Source organism: Lissotriton helveticus, chromosome 9 (genome assembly GCF_964261635.1).
Source record: "Lissotriton helveticus chromosome 9, aLisHel1.1, whole genome shotgun sequence".
NCBI lineage: Eukaryota > Metazoa > Chordata > Amphibia > Caudata > Salamandridae > Lissotriton > Lissotriton helveticus.
In genome coordinates this window covers 344,733,803-344,759,262 of record NC_136070.1, presented here as the reverse complement: position 1 = coordinate 344,759,262, position 25,460 = coordinate 344,733,803, and the positions used below count along the sequence as shown (strand labels likewise).

General features: G+C 43.7%; 1 protein-coding gene across 1 annotated transcript in view; it reads right to left on the bottom strand.

The window, feature by feature from the left end:
• Nucleotides 1-301: 301 nt before the first annotated feature.
• SLC24A4 (solute carrier family 24 member 4) overlaps nucleotides 302-25,460 on the bottom strand; it is a 578,300-nt gene continuing 553,141 nt past the window's right edge. The window contains exons 13-17 of the mRNA XM_078662057.1: nucleotides 20,995-21,161; nucleotides 12,514-12,628; nucleotides 6,186-6,298; nucleotides 3,870-3,935; nucleotides 302-2,405 (exon numbers count right to left, since the gene is read on the bottom strand). Coding sequence (XP_078518183.1) covers nucleotides 2,253-2,405; nucleotides 3,870-3,935; nucleotides 6,186-6,298; nucleotides 12,514-12,628; nucleotides 20,995-21,161 — 614 coding nt within the window. The 3' untranslated portion in view covers nucleotides 302-2,252. The remainder of the gene's footprint in view (nucleotides 2,406-3,869; nucleotides 3,936-6,185; nucleotides 6,299-12,513; nucleotides 12,629-20,994; nucleotides 21,162-25,460) is intronic.

The following is a 25,460-nucleotide window of genomic DNA, read 5'->3' as shown; positions in this document are numbered from 1 at the left end:
CACACCTTTACCCAGTACTACCAATTTTACAGGGGGACACTGCTGCCATAGAAATTGTGCTGAGTGTATTGGAACCAATATCACATTGATTTGTTGCTTGAATTATTAAAACCCTAGTGTTGCATTTTTTTGGTCAGACATTCTTTTATTTGTGTCACTATTGGGTGTCTTTATGTGTATAACTCCTAATTCAAGTAAGGAACTTGACAAGGAAAAGAGGCAAAGTGCAGAATATTATATGGAAAAGTGGCTGTTTAGGAAGAGATATCCCAGTTGATAATGCAGTTGGAGGTGAGCAGTTGGAGGTGAGAAGGACTCTTAAAGTAATTTTAGAGCTGTGGATACATGACCTTCCAGAACTAAGGTCTATTTTTGAAATTGATGTTCTTGTAACACTGAGCACATACAAAGTAGCTTTCCTATCCTTCAAGATAGTAATGGACATTCTCACTGGAAAACACCCAAGGGCTTGCTTGTCATGCGGATTGGTTTCCCTATGTTATTCTCACTTTAATTCAATTCGGTTCTAAATATAAAACAGACAATTTAAGAAGTCTATCAAATTGAATGTTGTACAAAGCACTGGATTAGGGGATTTGGAGTACTCCCTGCCCATGGTTCAAAATGGGAAACAGTAAAAAAAGGAGTCTTGAGAATGAAGAGGAAGAGCAAATCAATTTTGAGTACATTGTGGAATGTTGTGATGCATGGATCATCTAGCTAGTAACATACCTTTTATCCTGCTAGTAATATACCATTTTAATGTAAACAATACCAGTTTCCATAAAGTGCTCACAAGTTCATTCTATTTAAAAATGAATTACAGGTTTGGAAAGGAAGCCAGGGTCTTCTGCCCATTCAAAGAACAAGTTGCTCCATACGTGACAGACATGCAATCTTCCATACAAATCGGCACTCCCATAAGTTGGAGCCCCTTTCTAAAGCAAATGTTGTCCAATGGTGAATTCTCTTTGATTACTATTACCAGTTCTACTAGAGACCATCTGTGGCACCAGAGGGGCAATAGTCAGTAAGTTCTTCAGCTTAAACAAATGTCTTTTGAAAGATGAAGACTACAAACTCCATTGAGATTTCATTGTCTCATACAGCAATCTCCAGTGATGAAAGGATCCTCAAATAGAAATACCCGTTCAACGAGTAACCCAGCATCACTCCAGAGACATATTTGTCAATAGGGTTTCCATCTGAAACAGCTAACCACTGGGAAATGAATAAAGAACAACATTATTGAAATAGGTCATGTAATGATTCAAAGATGCCATATCTTTTGTACCCAGTAATCGGAGGCATCATTGAAGCTAGAACACCCTGAGCTCCCAAATGCAACTTTACTACTCCTTCCTTAAGAGAAAACAGATTTCTTGCTGTGATGACAAAAATAGGTAATTTGCAGTTTGCCACACAGAAGGGCTAATTTTCATAAACGTGCAAAATCCCACGCTGATCATATAGGGATGTTTCCAAGTTTGTGTGTCTGTATTTACTGGATAATTTGTTTAAAATGCGTCTTTAGATTTCTCTGTCCATCATCAAAAGTGATACAATAGTATATGATTTGTCTTTCATTTCTTTGCAGAGATATGCATGTGCTTCACATTCTTATTTAATGAAAAAGACATGATTGAACATTCAGCATATCTCTGAAGGCTTTTGTGTTTTGCTGCTGGGCTTGCCAACTGCACTTCGCCCACTTGAAGAGCAATACAAAATATTATCCTTAGCGGGACACCACACTGGCACATGGAGTTTGCGCTCGCTTGGTTTTTCAGTAGTAGACAAGTATTTGTGCTTAGAAATTGTACCAAGAGCTAGTTCTGACATACTGAACATGCCAACATCTTTCCTCTGGTAAAAACATGGCTATGGATAATGCAGAATTTTTTCAGTCCATAGCCGGGCTTCTGTGTGTCACGTCATCAGCAGAGTCATCATAGTTGTTGGTACAAAAGACCTGGGAAAACCACAGCATGCCATTGCCAAGTGAAACCCTGCAGAAGATCCAAAAATAGGTGGAGCCGATTATAGCAGGAAACATATGTGGCTTGAACCGCTTGTCTTGAGATTACAAATAAATGTCCTGGTCTAGCCTTCCAACACATTTTTCTCAGTAATCCAAAAGGAAGGACACTCAACCTTTCAGGTGAAACAACAACTGGAAAGTAGCACTTCTTTATTTCCAGAGACAGGTTGGACAGTTTCCATTGATTCTATGTCCCAGTTACTGCCTTGCTTCAAACTCTATCTTGGCACATTGGCAAGTTGACAAAAGTGAAGACATTAAATTCAATCAATATGGAGAAGCAAAGGAAGAAGACGTAGAGGGACAGTACATAGGCGCCCAACTTCTTGTCAAGCTTCCAATTATTTATGTGGACTCCAGATACCTGAAAATATATTAAGTGGGAATTACACTGCATGTTGCAATATATATAAACATTACTTTTCAATAAATCAACACATTGTTTCTGAGAGTCAAGTACATTTAAACAGCACTAATCTGTTACCTCAGAGAATTGGTAGGTGACGACATGGGGTATAGGTCAAATGGATGCAGAATGCTTGAAGCAATGATTTGATGTAGTCATAACAATGCGGCATCAGAGTCTCTAGTGCCAGTAGATAGCAGAGCAGAGAAATTCATAGATTTGCTAAGTTGAAACTGGTGAACATGGGTGGTTGGGAAGTATGTGTGCCCCTAACAGAATAGGTGTAAACAGAAAGTAGGATTTAACAGTTTTACTTGGGCTTACATATTTGCACGCATGTATGTATGCATGTATGTGGTATTTATATACCACAAAGTTACCCAAAAGGCAGCGGAGAGCTGTACAGAGTCATAAATTAAAATCTACAGTATTATTAACTGAACTGTGACAACTTCTTTAGCTGTTGCCTCTCTCAAATTTCTCTTGTGTAGTTCTAGTGCAATGACACCTGCAGGCATGTATGTACTTACACAAGTCTCTTCAGTCACCCACCCAACCTAATGGGCATTTATTTCTCCAGATACATTGATGTCAACAGCTGTATTGATCCCACAGCTTACCTAGATGTAAGTTTCCTTAAAGAAAAACACTGCATTGCAAATGCTAGATATTTATGCACTGATGCTACTTAGTGAGTAGGGTGGCCACTTCACTCTAGGTCATTATCAACATTATCTCCAGTTCGGAATTCTTCTCCTAAAAATAATTGATTTCAGGTGTGTTAGTGTAATTAGTTCAATGGAAGTAAAAGAAGACTACCACACTTAGAACATGTTAGGATAACAAGTAGAAGTCCTGCACTGGAAAAAGTATCTGTAATGACCAGGTGTATTCTCAGTCTAGGGAGAATACCAGTTAAGTATCATTTAGTAGTAGGGGACAAAGTAGCTATAAACTGACTGGGTGGTTCTAAGCATCAGTGTGCTTGCTAAGAGCCAGATCCACAAAGGAACTTACGAATTGTAAAGTAAGGAGTGTGGTGGACGATTCACCTCACTGCTGTGTTTAGAGCGGAGATTCCGCACCGATTGCGGAGAATCTGCTACGAGTGAGTAGACTCCGGACTTGTAACTTTACGAGTCATAACTCCCTTTGTGAACCGAGCCTTCTCTCTAATTGGTCATATGGACGAAGTTAGTCTGATATGTTTAATGGCTCACAGCACATGCCATGGTGTATCCCCTCTGAAGAGGAGGGTTTTGCTGGCAATTGAGCAGGGTATGCAGGCCAGGGCTGGCTAATCACATTCATGCCCTCAACAGGAGAGCAGATATCCAAACACACCTTAAACAAACCTTAATGTATTATGATCATCAATTGGTGCAATACAAGGGTTATCAACTCAAAAGGAAATATACTTACAGTGAGAGCCACCGACCCAAGCAAAAGTATCACCGAATACACCAGTCCCTTGCTGTTTATCTTTACCTATTGGAAAACACATGAAACAGTTCATTGTTGATGACTGTAGAATAACTTTCCTTTCTGATGATTGAAATATAAGTTGCTGTTTCCTCCCAAATCCATGCACCTTCTGAGGTGTATACATTTGTAACTCATCCATACCAGTTTTTTTTCTTTGCATTTTGTCACTTGTATTTCTATTTAACAATTATAAAATCAGCACTAGAAGCGTGAAATGAAAAGTAAAATTCTAGGCCAAACCCATGCTTGGAATTTTGAATCGTGAGAGGTTTCTAGCAAGTTGGTACCCACCTTTATCATCGGGTGCAGCAGCTTGACACTGAACTAAACATGATGTGCGCCACTCTACTACAGGTGCACTGGTGTACACCTGGCCTGTATGTGTGGCACACAGTGCTACTAGTACGGATGCACTGGCGTACACTCAAACTGAGCATGTTATACAAAACGCTTCTAGTGTTCTGATATACATCTGAGTGGAGCTTGTTGCACTCAGCATGACTATAGGTACATTCACAAACACCTTAGGTATGCCTGAAACATGCAGTGATTCTATAGGGTCATACCGAAAGTTTTTACTGAGACTTTATGCAGCTTCACTACATCTCAATCCACCTGCCGCCTGCCCTTTGCCAATTGCGTGCACTGCTAATACAAGTCGATCAGTTATGTAAGCTCTTGTTCTTACCCTAGTAAATGCAGTGCAGCTACAGATAGGTCGCCCTTTCTTCAGATACTCGTATATAGCCTGTCAGCTTGGTCTAATGCACTTGCATGAGCCATGCAGTGAGGCTAGAAGTCTACAATCCTATCAGTCAATCAACTGTCCAGGCCTGTACATACATGTCACTAGGCTACCAGATGACTTCTGGCCACCAGACCACATCATTCCTAGACATGGTATATGTTTAGCAAGTAGGCACATTCTGGGATTTTGACTTGTCCATGAGTGAGTATCTCATGAAATCCAGCTTTCTGGCACTGCAGAATCTATAGTGCTGGCCCTGCCATTATGAATACCTAACAATGAGACTTAAAAAGCAGAGGAAACAAACTGGTGATCTCACGCATGAACCTAGGAAATTTGAGAGCTCTGGTTCTGTTATTTTATGTTATGTTATATGAATTTGTAATGTGCACAGCTACTCATGAGTGTCTCGGCGCGGTGCCTATCGGGGTGTGGATAGTGAACTTCAAGAGAAAGGGTGCGTTTTCAGTTTTCCTCTTAAACGCAACTGGATGGTACGCAAGGCAAGGGGAAGGGTATTTCAAGCAACCGCCGCCTTCACCACAAACGAACTGCCCCCTATCCTCTGGAACTTGATATGAGGGACATGAGCAAAGCTTAAGGTTGAGAATCGCAGGGAGCTCGCAGGAACATAGAAGGAGAAACGCCTCTGCAAGTAAAGAGGACCACATCCGTGGAGAGCACGGTGGGCCAAAACGAATAGTTTAAATGTAACTCTCTCCACTATCGGGGGGGGGCAGTGGAACCAATGAAGCCCGCACACTAAACTAATAGTAAAAGAAAATTCTGGAACTGGAAAAGATGTATTATTGTGACATGGAGTTATCTTGCAATCCCATTCTGGCCCTTGTACTGTCATGGCTCATACAGAGCTCTCAGGTTTCTCAGGTTCTCACTTGAGTAGCTCATCCAGTCCAGAGTCTCTCTGCATGTTGGGTCTTGTAATAGTGGACTTACATTTGCAGAAACCCACGTCATCAGGTCCAAGAATGCAAAATAAAAACTTGTCGTGCGTGGATCTGGGAAACTTGAGCAGTCTATACAGGCAATCATGGCGTCTATTATCTTGAAGTAATGATTAATACTGGTGTGTAATTTGCTTTCACATAAGTAGGACAAAATTATGCATAACCATGAAAAATGCAAATCCGTCATTTAGCACTACATTTTAGCACAAAATGCATCCTCACTGCAATTATTGGTGCGACAATGCATTTATTCAGGAGCACCATGAATAACATCTGCTTCCTTCCATTGTTCCAGTGCATTTAACACAAAGTGTGCACCAAGTGTACCATTCACCAGAATTTTTAACCACAAACAGTGCATAATTATGCAAAGTGGAATCATTTTGGGAATTTCATGATAAGCATTACGTGAAATTTCCGAATTAAGCACATTATACCGGCGTAATTTAAATTCCACCTAGGTCTATTAATTATAAATACATTACAAATAATTGAACAACAACTTACTAAACAGAATAAATATATATATATACTTACAACTGAACCATAATGAATAATCATAGTCTGCATGCTCCAAGGAACTCCAAGGCCCACAAGGATGTCAAATACGTTACTGCCAATGGAGTTAGACACGGCCATGTCTCCGAAGCCTGGGAGAATATGTGGAATAAATAGGAGCACATCATGAACACAAGTCACATTTCAGGTATTGTATTGTCAGCAAAGCATCATTTCCAGAATACTAAGGAGCATGTTCAATACATGGGTGTGATCCCGTATATTAAACTCATTTGGAGCGGTATCTAATACTGGAAATTAAACTCATTGTTTGTGGTGTCTGACACTAGAGATTACATTAATTGATAGAGGTGTCGGATACTAGGGATTACACTCGTTGGCAGAGGTGTGTGATACTGGACATTAAACTCACTGCAACAGGTATGAGATGGATGCTGGGGATTACATGTATTGGTAGAGTTGGCTATGCTTGGGATTAAACTCACTTGTGGAGGTGTCTAGTAGTAGGGATTAAACTAATTATTGGAGGTATCTAACACCAGGGATTAAACTCTTTGGTAGGGGGGTGTGAGTATATGGATTAAACTCATTGGTAGAAATGTTAGATATTGGGCATTAAACTAATTTGTAAAAATTGGTAGAGGTATGTGAGGCTGAAGATTAATCTGATTGCTATTTTATATTGGATATTAAATTCATTAGTAGAGGTGTGTGTCATTGGGTCTTAAAATTATTGATACAGATGTATAATACTGAGGATTAAAACCATTGGTATATCGATTTGATACTGGCCATTAAACTCACTAGAAGAGGTCTGTGATCGAAAGAATTAAACACATTGGTAGCTAATTCAGATATTGGGGATTAAGGTCGTTGGTGATGGTGTCTGATACTGAGGAATAAACTCATTAGTGGAGGTGCGTGGTACCTAATTCATTACTTAATGGTAATCATCATTAGCCTGAGCCATTGTCCTCCTCATCCCAGTCTTTACTGTTTGAGCGGAGGTGCCGTAAACTGTTTTTGCCACACTCTAAAAAGCAGGGTAACCATACGTAGGGTATCTTTTTCTTCTAATTATTGTCACCATGATGTATAAAACTCTCCTTTCTCCCCATCTAATAACAAGCTGATCAGGATCACTAGAGGGTCTTTGTCTGGAGTTCAGTTCAGGCAATAATTGGACATCCATTTGCATATATGTATCCTGCAGCTGTGAAATCTGCCTGCAGAGTCATCTGGATTCCAAGACACTGAAACCACAATCTAGGTATCGGCTGCGTAGAACACTACTGAGAAGCTAAACATTTTAATGAGCCTAGACAGAGGAGTAATGTAGAGACTGAAAAGGGTGGGACTCAGGTACGAGCCCTGAGGCTCCCCAAAAGGTAATGAAAAGGAGTTGGAAGTGGAACCATCCATAGTAACAAATTGTTTCCTATCTAACTAAAGGGATTTCAGACAGGCATGTGCTACTCCTCTGATACCAATGGAGTGGAGACGGTTAATCAACAAATTTTGATTGACTGTATCAAATGCAGCCGAAAGTTCTAGCATGATGAAGGCTGCATTACCTCCTTTGTCTAAGTTAACTCTCAACTCTTTGGATGCAATAATCATGGCTGACTCGGTGCTATGTTTGCTCTTAAACTGAAATTAAGACGGTTCAAGGAGATGATTAGAATTCAGAAACAAGACTAGTTCAATTATTTATAGCCTTTTCTACAATTTTGGCTGGAAAGGGGAGGCATTATATTACAAGGATCTAATGGACTAAGATTGGATTTCTTCAGTAAAGGCAAGATGGATGATTTTTTTCTAAGCTTTAGGGTAATATCCAATGCTAAACTTTTCATTTAAAATGTTATTTCAGGAGCTAATTGAATTATTTTGGCGGAACAGGGGTCCGAAGGGGAACCCGATATTATAGATTTAAGTAGGTCCAACACCTGATCAACTGTAAGTGATGGAAAAGAGGAAAGTATTGCTGTGCTGGTGTAAACAGTGACCCGGGGGTGAGACCACTGATTCTAAATCAGAAGATAGCTCATTTTGAAAGGAAATGGCCTGATGACAATTTGTGGTAAAGATATTGTAGCTATCTTCTACCTTTGCCAGAAAAAAAGAGGCTAAGATGTTGTACAAGGAATATTTGGTGCTGGTATTATTACTATCTAGTATATTAGTAAGTTATTTACCGTCGTAAACAGCTATTTGGGAGACTTTTTTGAAGTTTCTACCTTCTCAATAAAGCTGGAGGATTTTTCTTTGTAAGTCATGGACTTATATTCGTTGAATATTTGTTTGTAGATATCTTTTTCAATTCAGTCGTAGTTCTTTTTCCATCTGTGCTCCTATCTATGACAGAGTTATTTAAGGCATCTAAGCTTTTCCGAGAACCAAGGTTGTGATAGAGTGTCCCTCCAAATAGTGATAGCATTTTCGGGAGCTGGTTGATTTGTTGCAAGGACAGCTTTTCCTGGTTGAAAAGGAGAACATGGCTGTCTTGAATATAGCCGAAATTATTAACCCAAACATAACTGCTGTATGGTCATACCAGGTAAGCTGCAGTAGCCCCGTATGAGAAAGAGAGGAGTTATCTGAAAGTATTGTTCTTAAGAGCTTTCAGCCTCAGTGGGAAGGCAAGAACATCCTGTTTGGGAAGGACCATAAAGTGGCAGAGTGCCCCATCAATTGCTTGGGATAAAAAGCAGCAAGGTGCTGGACAGTGTGCTTCACAGATTTTGCAGCTGGGTGGAGGAACATCTTTTGCACCCTAAAGCCCTTTTCATTCATGGAGGAGAGAATTTTCATGCAGACAGTCTGAGTTGCAACATTGCCTCCTAATTGTTGTTTCATCTGACACCCTTTGATCAGAGCCTGAATGCTATGTCAGTCCCTTGGCCTTGAGGAATACTGCCTTTCCACCAATTCCACTTCTCCCGAGGATGCCACAGAAGATAAAGGTAGAGAAAGTGACAGTGTGGCACTATTTTGGTCATGGTGCTAGTGGTTTCCTTCATCGGTTCAGTTAGCCATTGGTGAGAGTGTTCATCCTAACATGAACACTCCACCTCTTTGATATCTGTTATTGGCTTAGTTCTATCTATCTATCTACCAATCTATCTCAGTTATGCCTAACTACGTGGAAATTTAGAATTTAATGCAGAAGAGTCTGGCATGTTCAATGTAAGTTTCCTTGGATATTCAAGCTTTGAAGAAGCCTTCTAATTTGTTTTCCTCTGAAAAAAATTGGTATTATTTCAGAAAGTGGTGTTGAGAGAAACATTTTGACCCAGCCACATGTGATCCTTTTCATATCTCGACATTTTGTAGGATGGTTTTCTAAAAAATCTCCCTCCCTCCAGTTTGGCGGCTTAGTGGGTAGTGGGTAGTGATAAAAGACTTTCTGAAGTATGGAGTTCACTTATCCGTGTTGTTGCACTTTTAGGCTTCTTAAAATGTTCAGGCTTAAGAAGCTATCAATTTGAATCCAGTACCAACTTGGGACTGGACCACTTAGTAGTCCTTAGAGGTCTTCAGGGAAAACAGTTTGAGCCCTTAGATGTGGCTGGAGTATCCTGGGTATTGGCTAAACTAGCCTTTTGTATTGCCAAGACTTCTTCTGCTACAAAGTTGGGTGAGCTGGGGGCCCTAGTCATATCTTATCTTTATCTCAGGAGTTTTCTAGGACAGGATAGTTCTTCACTTGGACTCGAAATTCAGACCTACGGTAAATTCAAGGTTTCATTTCGCTGAAGGGAGTGTTTTGCTGGTTTTCAAAGACTTGCTGATGTTTCTGGTGCTTGAACTCTGAATGTGATTATGGTTTTGTTTGACAATTCTGTTCTGAAAATGTTTGTGCTGGGATTCTAAAGTTAGCAATGAAGTAAGTGCTAATAATAAATATCACGTCAGCATGTTGATAATTAAAAGTGTTTTTTTGTGAATCCTCAAGCAGTAAAGAAATTAACCTAGTAATCGGCATTCCACAGTCATCCTCATACCAGTCCTACACCTTTCCTCTTGCTTTTATTTGAAGGAGAGCTTCCCTTCTGAAGCCTTCCATCAGGAGAGCAGGTCTTTTAAATCAACTTGGAAGTATCTGTTTTTGCTGTAAAAAACGGACTTTAAAAAAATTGTAAACAGGACGAATTTGTCTTGAATTTGATGAGCCCACTGACAGTAGAAGAAACTAAGAGCCCGATTTAAATGTTGGTGGTATGTATTCTCGGTCGCAACGGTGGTAGAGTATATACATACCGCCCACATGAAGGACTGCCCGACATTTTTAAAAGTGAGCGAACATTTGGTTTGGCTGTAGCAGTGACTCTCTGGCACCGCCACAGTCAAACCTCTCCAGAGAAATGGCTACCAATCCTCCCACCCAATCAGGATGGGCGAACGTGCAGTAATTTTTTCACTATCGGTTGCTGTCACGCAAACCCTGGTGGTGAGGGACAGTAAAAACCAAATAATGCCCTACCCCATGGGATATGACGCCTATGCCAGGTCAACATTACATTTTTTATTCTCTAAATAAAATCCTGTTTCATGATTATCTTTTAGAAAGCAAAAAAAGAAAACAGTTTGGTGCATGGTTGCATCATGCTGACTAAGGGCTGCACCAAACAGTGATATGCATTTTCAGGAACTGCCGCGGATGTATGACATTACAACGCATGCTTTTACCATGCATGCCTTTACAACGCAGTTTTTACAACGCATGCGATTACAACGCATAGTGTTGAGGGGTGCTGGATAGTGAATAGTTTAATTTACTATTCCAACTCCAGTCCCCGTGGATAGTAGGGAAGGTGTTGGATAGTAAATTAAATCTATTCCCAATCCTAGAGCACCCCCCAGCGCAATGCATTGTGATGGTTTGCGTTGTAAAAGTTGCGATGTAAAAGCACTGCGTGGTTAAAGTTGCGTTGCAAAGGATGTGTCCCACTGCCGCTATAGCGGTTCCTGCCAATGCATTATAAATTATTGCCTGCTCGGCAGTAAATGATCAATATCACAGGTGGTCCCTTCGTCATGGGGATGGAGCAGTTACTCCAGTCCCATGACTCAACAGCGGGCAGTCAGTCAATATATAAATCAGACCGTTAGTCTTCCCTCTATCACCATGGAGTCAGGATTTGGACTACTGGTCTCGGAGCTCAGCAGCAACAATCTGGGATTTGTTTGAAAGCACAACCCCCTCCTCACACCTCTCCTGCATCCAGCTTTGCTATGAATGTAGCCCTTCTTCTCATACTGAAATGAGCATTTGTGCACAAATTACTTCTACCCTGCTTGAATGGTTGAACGATTTTAATTCCCTCTGCTCAATTCTGCACCATCTCATACAACTGGGGGCCAGAAAGCATAGGACCAATGTATTGAAGACATTGGAGGCCTCAAACTTCCAGAACTTCATCCATCACGTTTGTCTGCCTACCCATGCCAAAAAGAGGAGGCCATATTGGAATGTTACGTTTTTAAGCGAGAGGATACAGCACAGTAGCATGCTTGAGCTTTCTAAGTCTGACAAGTGGCGACCTAAAGAGCAGATGTGCACAAATATTGGAGCCCTAACCTTAGGACCATTTCCCTCAAAATCTGTCGGCATACATTTGGCAGACATTGTGGCAACCTCAGTGGAGAAGGCAAAGACAGAATCTGCATTAAGTTTAAAATCCACTCTTACCTGCCTCTGCAGGTTTGAAGCATACTCAAGCAATTTGAGAAACATGTACTGCCTTGAAGGACAGCAGGGCCCAGTAAGTTCATCTTGCACTTTTCATACCTACCAAACCACAGGAGTTACTCTCTTTCATGAAGAGTATGTTCAATGTAGAGAGAGCGCTCCAGAAAACAAAATGGATATCAATTCACCAAAATGCCTAGGACAGCGGAAGTGACATCACATGCCCTTTGATCTTCACTTTTACTCGCACACATACTTACACACACATTCACACTTATACACACTGTCTCATGTAAACATACTCTCACCTGCAAGCATGCACACAATATACATTTAAAAGCATGTGTTCACCTACCTCATCTGCCAGGGAGGTTATAATCCAGCTAATTTTACTCAATGTATTATTACATTGATTGCGATATAATAATATTCACTGTTAGTGTAATAAACAAAATTGACAGAAAGCAAAGAGAGTGGAGCATAACAGACGTCCGTACGGACAAGCTGCTAGTGTATTCCTGGCACTGATTTTGCCACCTCGGAAGCCTGGGGTGGCAAAGGCAGTGCCAGGGGTTGCATGGGGCAAGTGCGGGATCGCACTGGCGACTCAAAAATGTTGTCTATCAAAAACACTCCTCTTCACTCACTCACCTTGTCTTGCCACAATCAGGCTGGCCATGCAGTCTGGTACACTGGTGCCGGCGGCCAGGAAAGTAATACCCATAATGACGTCAGGAATGCCTAGAGTGTATCCAATAACAGTTACCTGTAGCGAGAAAAAAAAACAGAGAAATCAATGGTTACCTCAACATGCACTGTGGTTCATGGCCAAAGGGTTTGTAAGTGCCCAGGAACTGTTCTTCACAGCCATGCCACCAACTCATGCCCATCCTTCTGTGAGAGCGTGCTAAACTCCAGTGGATTCAGAAGAGAGCTCATGCACCACTTGATCCCTAATGACATCAGAAAATGTAATTTCTGAACAAGTCAATTTTACTCTATTGTGATTGTATTTATATATCACTTCCAACTCTGATGCAAAGTTGAATTGCTTCGTGGTGAGCAGGACGCTACTCTGGAACCCAAGAATAGTGGCTAATCCAATGGTTATTTGTTACTGGAGTTGGGTTTAATCTTGTGCTCTTGAGGAAAACATTTTGTGAATTTACATTTTTTGTAGTACTTTAAATTAATAGGAGTTAGGTGTGATCATTAGTGGGAGGTTTGTGAGTTCAAGCATATGGTTGGTGTGTGGTAATTAGCTGTACCCCACTCTGATAAGCTCCCACACCCACTGGATGCCTATAACTGTATCTGCACCCAATCTCGATTTGCTGTGGATTGCCCAGGGGAAGAAAAGGAGAGGACACAAGATAAAGAGACCTCCCGAAGCCCTCTTTACTTTCTTTTTCTTCAGCTTCCTTCAAGGCTAAGGTTACTGGATGATTCTATGACACAAAGAACGCAGAGTCCCTGCTCTGGATTTCTATTTAACAACCTAATGCATTCTATGAAGTGTAGTTATAGTTCAGATTGAAATAACATGCCTGAGAACAATGATTTGATAAAAAAAAAACAAGGCCAGCATTGAAGCATTGCAATAAGTCATAAAACAAACATATTCATGACCAAATGGATGTCCTAAAACTTCTCTCTTGAGGAAAGATGGCTTTAGAACGTAGTCATTCAAGCAGCGGCAGCCGGCACAGGTAAGCGTGGTGGGCGGTGTGACGGTGGGTGGGGTGGGATGGGAGTGGGGGTAGTCGATAGACGATGGAATAGGTATAATGAAATAAATAAATAATACCTATTCCTTCGTCTGTCGACTTCCCCCCGCCACGCTCTGCCCCACAGTGTTTACCTGTGCCATCTGCTGCAGTATTCAAGGGCATTTGAAGGATTGGGGGGATCTGGCGAATGGATTTCACCAGCCTGTTGGCTTTATTCCTATTTTCTTGAACAGCTCTCGAGTATGACTATTTGGTGATAGCACTATATAAAATCTAGATGAATTAAATACACGTAAGTCACTGCGGGCCTCCGTTTACCTTCTTTGTATTTAATGCACAACATGCATTACTGTAGTTCATTCTGCATAAAATGCAGAAGTGGCAGGATAATATCAACCCTATCACATGAAAGGGCTGTACACTTTTTAATTTTAAATGCAAGTAAACATCCAGCCTGACTCACATCCGTTCAGCACAAGCAAGTTAATGCACAGTGTCAGAGTTCATGACGTGAGCAAATGTAAGAGCCTTTCACAAGATCAACCACTTCCCTCTTAAGCTATCCTTGAACCACACACTCTCCCAAATATGTAGACATGCTTCAACCTGCAGCCACTGGGGGTGGTGCCCGTGTGTTCTGGCACAGGCCGACATGTTGACGGCGAGCAACCCACTAGAACCAACAGATGAAAAGCTTAACATGACCTTGGCAGCCATAGCTGACACCAGTGGATCCAGTGGCAGTTGAATTAGGCCTGCTGCTTGATGATTAACTGAAGATTTCAGCCCAAGTGGACCTGCACCCAGCCACTGCAGCCCTGGCGGGGAAGGTCTGGTACCTCATGGCCAGACTTCGTCCCCCAGAGAACAGGGCGGAGAGCACAGAAGGGAGATCCCACTGCAGTAATATCCACATTGTGGGTTTTCTAGAGGGAGCAGAGGGCCAGGATCCTATTACCTTCGAAACCCCGCTGTCCATGACTGTGTCCCCTGTGGGCTTGTTGCCTTTCTTTTTGTTGGAGAGGGCCCACCGGATGCCGGCCTGGTGCCCCCCGCCAGGAGCACTACTAAGGCATGTGGTTGCCAAATTGATGAACTTCCAAAATAAGGAAACCATCCTGTATCCCTCAATTATGACAATGCACCCATACTTATCTTTCCAGACTTCAAACTGGCAGTTCAATGCCGCAGGGCCAAATTCCTACGGATAAAGAAGAAACTTCACTTTGTCGGCCGGGCTTACTCATTGCTATTCCAGGCCGAGCTGAAAGTAATAGCAAACCGCACCAGCTACTTCTTCATAAAGCTTGCAGATGCCTGAGACTGGGTAGAGTAGCACCGGTATGAATCCCCAGTAGCCGGAACACCAGAAACATGCAGGAGATCAGCCACCGCTGGACCTTCTGGCACCAATGTGGGAAGGGCAGGATAGTGTTACCTGGTGCACCATCCCCAGCACAGGCCCACGAGGAACAGCCACAAGCACTCTTGGTGGTCACCAATGTGTGGGCACGGAAGATATCCCACCATACAGTTGACAAAGATGGGTCGCCGTCGGAAGACTGCTCAAGTGCCTCGGACAATAGCACCTTCTCGACTGATCTCCCCATAGTTACACCACGAACTGCAAATGACATTGCTTGGCTTGACCATGGTCGGGAGTTTGGAGAGCTGAGCCCAGAAGGCTTAATCCTCACCAATTCAACTGTGAAACTGAGAGTCATAACATTGTTGTGCCTGTAGTCACAATGCCATCACACACCCTCACCCTTATTTGGTGGGCCACCCCTCTTTCTTTTCCGTTTTCTTTACAGGACTTTGCCACGCATCATGTTGGGAAGCACATAGCTCCTCTCAGGTGGGATAATATGTTCTTTATTTGGGCAGTTAAATGTTGCTCTGCTGCCTTGGGACTGGGAGTTGGGAGTATTGTTCATTGACTTGGTTACACTGCATTCCATGCTACACTGCAACTATACACACGGCCTGCCGCCACACCAATGCACCTCGCTGCCACTGCCTCCACCCTCCTGTGTGCTCCACTTTGCCGGGATTGAGACTACAACATGACTTGGGAATTGTTTTTAATATGCAATGTTGGTTCCAGCATGCAAAATGAATCCTCTTGATCACAAAGGTTGAATTAGACTCTGACGGTCACTATGTCTTTGCAGAGGGTCAGTTAGATGGCAGGGGCATCTTATTGGAAAATATTTACACCCCGAATGTAGCACAACAGCATTTCATGCCTTTCCACTCTGCTGATACAATGGTTGCCATTGCCCTGGATCATAGGTGGAGTCTAAACTGTGCCTTAGACCTTAGCTGGATCCCTCACACTCCCCACTACCTAACTTCCCTGTCGTTGACACTATGTCCTATCTATCCCAAAGGCTCTCGCATTGGTTACTGTCCAGTAGCTGGCACACGTTGCACCCGAACGCTAGGCAATACTCCTATTATTCACTGCCTCATGGCCTACTTTTCTGACTAAACCAGCTATTTTGCAGCCTACCCTTCAGGTTAACGTCAAGCAGGTGGAATATCTTGGGAAGACCCTGTCTGACCCATTGCTTATCCAAGTCACATGGGGAGCGCTGCTCCCTCCTTTATTGATGGGGTGTTTACAACCCGCGACTTTAGAAGATACATTATTCCACAATAAGACAAGCAACATCCTGCTGACTTACATAGCAGACAAATCGAGGTCTGCTACCACCCGGCTGATGAAATGGGAAGCCCTGAAGTTGGTCATGAGTGGCAACTGCCTTCACACTGTGATAGGAGCAGTAAACGCCATACAATAGGAGCTGATGTAGATAGAAGCTTGAAAATGGGGCACTGGGACCCATCTAAAAGGGACACACTGAGCAGTTAGGGAAGCACATGCACCTGATGGAATCACTGCAGAGCATTGCTTAGAAAGCATATAAGGCTCATTGCATTCTGGCATGGCTCCTAAACACTGCAATCCCCACCATCCCGGCAGGGGCAGCTTCTCCATTGGAGCGGAGGAGCAACTCACGACTTTAATCACTCCCAAAGCCCCAGAGATGAAAAATAAAATAGTAATGCATTACCATTTCATTTTTCATTCCCCATCCCAAACAAAGCGTCAGGACGGGGCTGGCTGCTGCTAAGCGACAGCAGCAGTGAGGTGGGTGGGCTGTTACATACACTGTTTAAAGTGCACATGTCTTTTTGACTGGCTGTCTTGCGATGGCCAGCCACACATGCACACTCTAAACCTCTCAAGCCAGATGTCTTAAGACAGCTGGCTGGAGAGTAAATGAAGGCCTCCAGAGCACTATGGAGTGCCGAGGGAGGCCACTCCCTCCAATCAGGGTGGTGCTCTCATGGAATGAGAGCAGAACCAGGGTTAGTCAAGGGAGTTTCCTGGTGGCCAGGCTGCAGAGGAGGAATAAAGAGGAAGGAGGAGGACTAATTCATGTCAGGTAAGTGTTTAGTTTTTTATTATTTTTATTTTTATTTGCACTTGCATGCTTGAGCCCACCCCTCCACCCCCGCCTGGTGAATGCCAGTCCCTACTGATATTCGCATCTCTCAGACAACATTAGCCACCAGTCAGGAGGACATCAATGAGGCATTTTGTGCCTAGTATCGCACACTCTATAACCCACCCCCGGTGAATCATCATGATCAAATCCATGACTTCTTAGGATTGACCCAGTTACCCACCCTGGAGCTGGAACATCATGGGGCGTTCAGCACCTCTGTTAACAGACCATGTACTCTGAGGGTAGTCCGAGCCTCTCCTATGTGAAAAACCCCAGGATTAGATGGATTGCCCATCGAGTTCTATAAAATGTATGGTGCCACTTTGGTCCCTAAGCTTCTGGTAATATATGAGACTGCCCTCGCTAAGAAACGCCTTTGCCCGCCCATCTGTGAGACACTTATAGTCTCACCCCCAAAAGAGGGGTGTGACCCCATTGAGATAGCCTCCAATAGGTCACTGTTGATGTTGGGCAGTGACTAAGATATTGAGCAAGGCCATAGCCACAAGGCTCATGGAACATTCAATGGATCTTATCCACCATGACCAGATGGGGTTTTTACCACATAGATCCACGACACTCAACATCCACAGCCTGCACCAAATACTGGAGGCTCCTAGTTTCTGGCCCTATGTAACTTGTGTGGTCTTGGACCTAGAAAAAGCGTTCAACACCTTAGAGTGGGGGTTTATGCTCACGAAGCTGGAGGTGATGGGCATGCGCAGAACAATATTGTGGCTTAATAAACTACTCTAAGCAGTCCCAACTGCCAGGGTAAAAACAGGGCAACAGATATCGGCCCCTCATACAATCAGCAGGGGCACACGTCAGGGCTGCCCTCTTACCCATTACTTTTTGCCGTATTGATGAAACCGCAAAGATTGCAGCAAGCAGGCCATGCATGAGCCATTCCACTGAGAGACATGACCCACGTAGTCTCCTTATATGCCGCTGGCGTTATTATCAATGTCAGGGATATCATTTAAGGCATTGATGAAATACCGACCATTGTAGACACCTTTCATTCTGCCTCGGTTCGGGCATGAATTGGGCAAAGAACTGCTTGTTCCTGATTGCCCATGGCAGCACTTTGTGGTGGGCACTCAGGTCCACTGGGAGCCCCACACAGTTTACTATTTGGGCATCTATGTGCATCACGCACCCCGTGATCTAATAGATGGAAGCCTCACATGGGCAATCACGTCCCTCTACTGTCAAATTGCCTTGTGTTATTCCCTCCCTCTGTCAGTGCAGAGCAGAGTGGCACTTGCTAAGATGGTGATGCTTCATCCTATTCTACATTACTTTGTTAACTTGTCGGTAATTATTCCTGGCACCACTTTCCGCACCTTACACACCATGCTTGATGGATTCATCTTGAAGAAGGGAAGGGGATCCGGGGCACTGTCCAAGCTGCAACACCCAGTGGTGCAGGGTGGTCTTGGTGCCCCAAACTGTGAACATTACAATTTAACCGAAGAGCTACAGTGGCCCACCCGATGGCTGGTTGAGAGACAGGTGGAGGAACTGGGCCACATCCCTGGTGAGAGGGTGCTGCAGTTGGTGAGCAAAATATTTCTACCATGGACAGTGCCACCCCAGCCCGAGAACAGCCTGCTGCAGGTGACACATGGCAGCTTTACGACAGCCTTACGCCTCATGACAGATATTCCCCAATATGACCATGGAATCTACTTGAGCTCATAAGCATAACACAATGAGTATTTGTAAAGCACTGCGGACACCACAAAGGGTATCTTGCTGCTGAATAACAGATGTTTATTCATATATCCAAGCTTTCAGAGAACAGATTGGCTTGGGGGTATGAGCAATGGGAGGCAGAGGGTGTCAGCACACTGGGTGACCTGTTCCTGGATCTGACCCTCATCCGCTTCGATCAACAAATAGACAACTTCTGCCCCCGTGGGCCACTTCCCAGGCTATAGCAGACTGGTGGAAGAGATGGAGAGACAGGGGTACAGTGGACTTGGAACCTAACCCGCGTCCGCTGGTACACTTCATGCACATGATGGGCAAAGGCAGTTGGCAGATTACATGGCTGACCAAAGCACACATTCACATGCTATAGGACCCCTAGACACTCTTTAACAGGCCTAAGAGGGAGACATTGGCCATGCATTAAAAGGAGTGGGCTTCCGTAATGCCTGCTCCCAATATATCTAACACAATATTCTGCACAGGGTGAACCTCACCCCAGCATGCCTCATAAAAAACAATCCCGAATTTTTATCGGCCGGCCAACGCTACCAGATGGCTGGAGAGAACCTGTTCCACATGTTTTGGAGCAGCCGGTTGGCCTGCAACCTTTGGACAGAAGTCACAAATACATTGCCCACTATGACAGGCTGCAATGACTTTGACTGCATGACTGGCTATGTTTAAGACCTTTACAGGCAGAGAAAGAATAGGTGTCCTGATGTGAAGAGGTGAAAGGACTTCTGAAGAGACCAATAGCATCAGATTGGAAGGAATTTCTGGCTACACTCGAGGATCCGCAGGACAGTCCTTCCACTTGAACTGATCACCACACCCTATCATAGTCTGTCGGATTCACTACAGGTGTGGAACTCCCATCCCAGCGGCTCCCACCTTTTCCTCCCCCATAACCCACCCTGTGACTTCCCTTTGGTGTCGCTGGGGCACAATGACGGGCTACTGGCGAGTCTAATCCAAAGAGAATGCTCCACTGGGGATCCTTGGGGTAGACTGTGTAACAAGAATATGTATAATTCATATTTTCATTTTTGACTGCAGCTATACATGGATTTGTATATAGTTATAACGGATCTTGCATTGTTCAAACAGGTATTTCCTTATTATTATATCTATGGTGGCACATGCGTGAAAGTTACATTTTGCGAATACCAAATAGAGATTTTTAAGAAATCGCTATTTGGTAATTACAAAATCCAATGCTTCAAAACAGGCTGCAAATAGCAATTCTCTAATTGCGATTCCTCAAGAATCGCAAATGCAATTAGGGAATCACTATTTGCTATTGCGACTACCCTCTTTCCTATGGGCCTGAAGGCCCATAGGTAGGAATGGTATTGCATTGCCTAAATTGCGATTACCTTATTGGTAATCGCAAATTCAGTAATGCAAAGGCAAGGGTGCCCCTAACAAAAAAAAGGTGCACATGTAAGGCACAAACAACGATTGCAAAATACCTTGATGCATGTTCCCCATGGGTTCAAAGATTTGGGGTCGGTGAAATATTGCCTGAATTACTGTTGTAAAACTGTAAGCACCAAAAACAAATATGATGAGCCTTACTTAACACATTTCAGGGGTTCTTAGCTCAAAATCACTTTGGGTATCTTCTTCACAATGCAGCTTGTGCAGAACAGGCAATTAATGAAGCAGACAGCAATGTCCTTCCCTTTGTTTGTGAGAACAATGTGGCAGATGTCTAGTCTGCTATATTTAGAGTGTAATCGACAACATTGCACTTTTAGTATTTTGAATGGGACTTCCACACTTTTTGGTGGATGTCCAGCATTCGCAAAACTCTGAATAACACCATCTGTCATCAAAGTAATTCTAAATAACAATTTAGTGTTTTTAAAGAAGTAGCTGAAATATAAGAGATAATTGTCTTACTCCAGAGAATGCCGGTATTGACACAGAATGTAAACAAGCTTATAATGCGAGAATTAATAGCTGCAAATTACCCCAGTTATACAACCCTGTATTTGACTCAGGCCAGTAATTGAAGGGCGTGCAATTAACAGCCATTACTGCCCTCAGCTTACAGCAATAAAACATAAATTCAACATGCACGTTATCTTGCTTGAAGAAGCGAGTAAACATAACCAATGGCTCACACATTTCAGTACCATTTTTTGATGTATGCCACTTACCATCCACACCATGACGTAAGAAAAGATAGCAATCCACAGTGTGGACATCATGAATGTCAGCATGAACATATTCTCCCAGCGAGGTTTGCTGCAGTTGGGGATACTGAAGTATAAGATGCATATCAACGGCCAGGAGAAAGCCCATTTACACCTATTTGCGCAGGATACTAAAGAAAGAGAAGAGGAGAAATCATAAGTATATACATATGTATTTATATGACCAACAGCATCCTCCAGCTGAACTTACACATCACCCATGCATGCTTTTAATGGTGAACCAAATCCACCAACGAGGATCTTAGGATGTGATCTATCAAACTATATCAAAAGGGTTTCATGAATAGCTGTATTTGGGACTACAGATATCCCCAGTTTAATTTAATTTCATTGCGGGTTTCTAAAGCACTAGAATCGACTCCCGAAGGAGTATCTCTGCGCTGTAGACCGCTGGGGAACCCGTCCTGGCTTTCCCTGTGAGATGGTCCCTACTGGGTATCTCCAAGGGGAAACCAGGCATCCCCAGCGTATGTGGGGGGCCGTTGTGGAGAAGAGGCAAGCTAATGCCCAGAGTTGCCGAGTGTGATCCCTGGTTAGAGTAGGCACCGAGGCGAGAATTATCGAGTCCGCTGACCCTGGTCCACGACCCTGCCGCATCAGGAATTGAACCCTGGTCCCAGGCCGTCCTCTGCTTTTGGGTCTGCCGCCTCTAACCAGTGAGCCACACCACTCCCAGTGCCTTCTAGATGCAGTTGTAGGCATGTTCATTTTTTGGCATACATTTAACTGCTCACAAGAAAGTTCCAATTGATTCCAGTTGCATCATGGAACTGGTGGTAACTGCTGCCTGATATGTGTACTGGTGTTAGTCAATTTTGGGGCATATTACCAAGCATAAGCGAAAAATATCGCTAAGCTTGGTTAGCGGCCAAAATTATATCGCCGAGCTTCGCCTATTTTTATTGCTTAGGAGCCTTGATATTATCAAGGTTTATCTCCTAAGCGATAAAAATCGGCAGAAATGCATGAATATCGCTGAAAAGTCAGAGATATTCATGCATTACCGAGCAAATGCTCTTAGCCATGTTATCCACCTACCATTGGATAACATGGCTAAGAACTGCTCTGGGCAGGCGTTAGCTTTTGGAGATAATCGAGCTTAGCGTGATTATTTCCAAAAGTAGGTAATAGGGGATAGCGATGTTAGCGACTGTTTCCAGTCGCTAACATCTTGGCACGCCCACTTTGCATGTCATTAGCGATAATTATCGCTGACATGCAAAGTGGGCCCCTAAATGCCTGCTATCGCCTATTAGCTGTCGCTAACTGGCGTTAGCGACAGCTAGGTAATAGGGCGATAAAATTATCGCCGCTTTAGCGGGAAAAAATCCCGCTAAAGCGGCAATAAGGCCCTTGGTAATATGCCCCTTTTATATTTAACTAGTAGAGATTTCTGTGCATTTTCTGCTGGGCATGCATAGTCTAATGGCCAAAAAACACATACATTGCAACAGATTCAGTAGCAGTCAGTAACTACTGGAATCAGAACATAATAAGTGTTGAGTCCACAGAAGAGAGGGGTATTCATGCTACTGTTAATCCTATATGAAGACATGTTACTGTAGTAATTGACAAAAAACTTATCCAGCTGAGTCCTAAACTGTAGCCGGTGAAGGCTTAAGACATTTTGTGACAATAACAACTTAGAATGTGAGCCTCTCCACAGTCAATGACGAGCAACTCAACTCCGCTGATTGTGTGAGCATTGTCTTAAAGTGCTAAGGGCTAAAGACATCTTAGCGCTGGTACAGCCCTGTTGAACCTTTGGTAAGGAGAGAGTACATTGATAGACTGTAGGCTCCTTCTCCAAAGGAACTACATGGACACTGCCTTCAAGATTCCAGGCAGGTAGCCCTAGAGAATTGTCTCATCGATATGTAAGGGCCACCACATTCTCATACAGCTACTGTGAGTCAGTTGGTGAGTCTGAAACTAACAAGATCTCTTGGGTAAAAAGGAAGCACTTACATACCACTGAGTCTTGTTATGTTTAAAAAGGCTGCTTTGTTGAAACAGGTGCGCATTATATAAAACGTATATGGCCCAAAGCCTTACAAAACTAAAACCTCATTATACATGTAATCAGCTACCTTCCCTACCCTTCCAATATACATAACCTTCAAACGTTGATAATAAGGCCTATTTACCTGTCTGCTCATTTCCTTTTAAACACTCTCCCCCCATGCAGATCCAAAATGTCAGACTATATACCCTTGGGCTACATGGTCAAGTACGATTCAGAAAAGGGGGTGGTGATGAACAGAGTGTCTGAATTAAGCAGACCACTCTTACCCAGTCCAAAGATCAGGGCTTGATCCATCACCGTTATTTATCTCACTGCCCCATCCCAGCTCAGAACCTGGCTATATGCAAATTAGTCTGTCCCTGGCCCAGTGCATCATGGGAACAGGGCAGACCAAACTACCAAGCCAATTCTTCACCAGAAAGGAGACAAGCTACCGGGGACCGGTTTCTGGCATTTCAGCCTCTTCGGCCCGGCTTGCTTGAATCCTGATGGAGCAGTGAGAGAGGGACTCATGTCTGAGTATACCCTGCCACACCTATAGTGGCCAAAAACGATTCAGAAAAGGGGGTGGTGATGAACAGAGTGTCTGAATTAAGCAGACCACTCTTACCCAGTCCAAAGATCAGGGCTTGATCCATCACCGTTATTTATCTCACTGCCCCATCCCAGCTCAGAACCTGGCTATATGCAAATTAGTCTGTCCCTGGCCCAGTGCATCATGGGAACAGGGCAGACCAAACTACCAAGCCAATTCTTCACCAGAAAGGAGACAAGCTACCGGGGACCGGTTTCTGGCATTTCAGCCTCTTCGGCCCGGCTTGCTTGAATCCTGATGGAGCAGTGAGAGAGGGACTCATGTCTGAGTATACCCTGCCACACCTATAGTGGCCAAAAACGATTCAGAAAAGGGGGTGGTGATGAACAGAGTGTCTGAATTAAGCAGACCACTCTTACCCAGTCCAAAGATCAGGGCTTGATCCATCACCGTTATTTATCTCACTGCCCCATCCCAGCTCAGAACCTGGCTATATGCAAATTAGTCTGTCCCTGGCCCAGTGCATCATGGGAACAGGGCAGACCAAACTACCAAGCCAATTCTTCACCAGAAAGGAGACAAGCTACCGGGGACCGGTTTCTGGCATTTCAGCCTCTTCGGCCCGGCTTGCTTGAATCCTGATGGAGCAGTGAGAGAGGGACTCATGTCTGAGTATACCCTGCCACACCTATAGTGGCCAAAAACGATTCAGAAAAGGGGGTGGTGATGAACAGAGTGTCTGAATTAAGCAGACCACTCTTACCCAGTCCAAAGATCAGGGCTTGATCCATCACCGTTATTTATCTCACTGCCCCATCCCAGCTCAGAACCTGGCTATATGCAAATTAGTCTGTCCCTGGCCCAGTGCATCATGGGAACAGGGCAGACCAAACTACCAAGCCAATTCTTCACCAGAAAGGAGACAAGCTACCGGGGACCGGTTTCTGGCATTTCAGCCTCTTCGGCCCGGCTTGCTTGAATCCTGATGGAGCAGTGAGAGAGGGACTCATGTCTGAGTATACCCTGCCACACCTATAGTGGCCAAAAACGATTCAGAAAAGGGGGTGGTGATGAACAGAGTGTCTGAATTAAGACATTGATAGACTGTAGGCTCCTTCTCCAAAGGAACTACATGGACACTGCCTTCAAGATTCCAGGCAGGTAGCCCTAGAGAATTGTCTCATCGATATGTAAGGGCCACCACATTCTCATACAGCTACTGTGAGTCAGTTGGTGAGTCTGAAACTAACAAGATCTCTTGGGTAAAAAGGAAGCACTTACATACCACTGAGTCTTGTTATGTTTAAAAAGGCTGCTTTGTTGAAACAGGTGCGCATTATATAAAACGTATATGGCCCAAAGCCTTACAAAACTAAAACCTCATTATACATGTAATCAGCTACCTTCCCTACCCTTCCAATATACATAACCTTCAAACGTTGATAATAAGGCCTATTTACCTGTCTGCTCATTTCCTTTTAAACACTCTCCCCCCATGCAGATCCAAAATGTCAGACTATATACCCTTGGGCTACATGGTCAAGTGTCAAATGTCAAAGAAAATGTCTGCCGTGGTGAAGCTCATCTGAGAGGCTCCAGGGCTGGGGATCACTGTTGTGTTAATATCCCTGTATATCCCCCCATCCACCCTTCTGCTCGACATCCCAGCATCTGGTGTATCGTCTGCAACGTGACGCTCCGTTTTTGACCCTGCATAGGGCTTACTTGAGTGGCTTTTCTGCGATGAAGTTGCTCCCCCGGTAATGCCGCAGACTCGTGAGCAGAGTCAGACCTCCAGAGTCTGGCTGATGCTGTTGCCGAGTCATAAGGTGACTCTCCTTCTTGTTC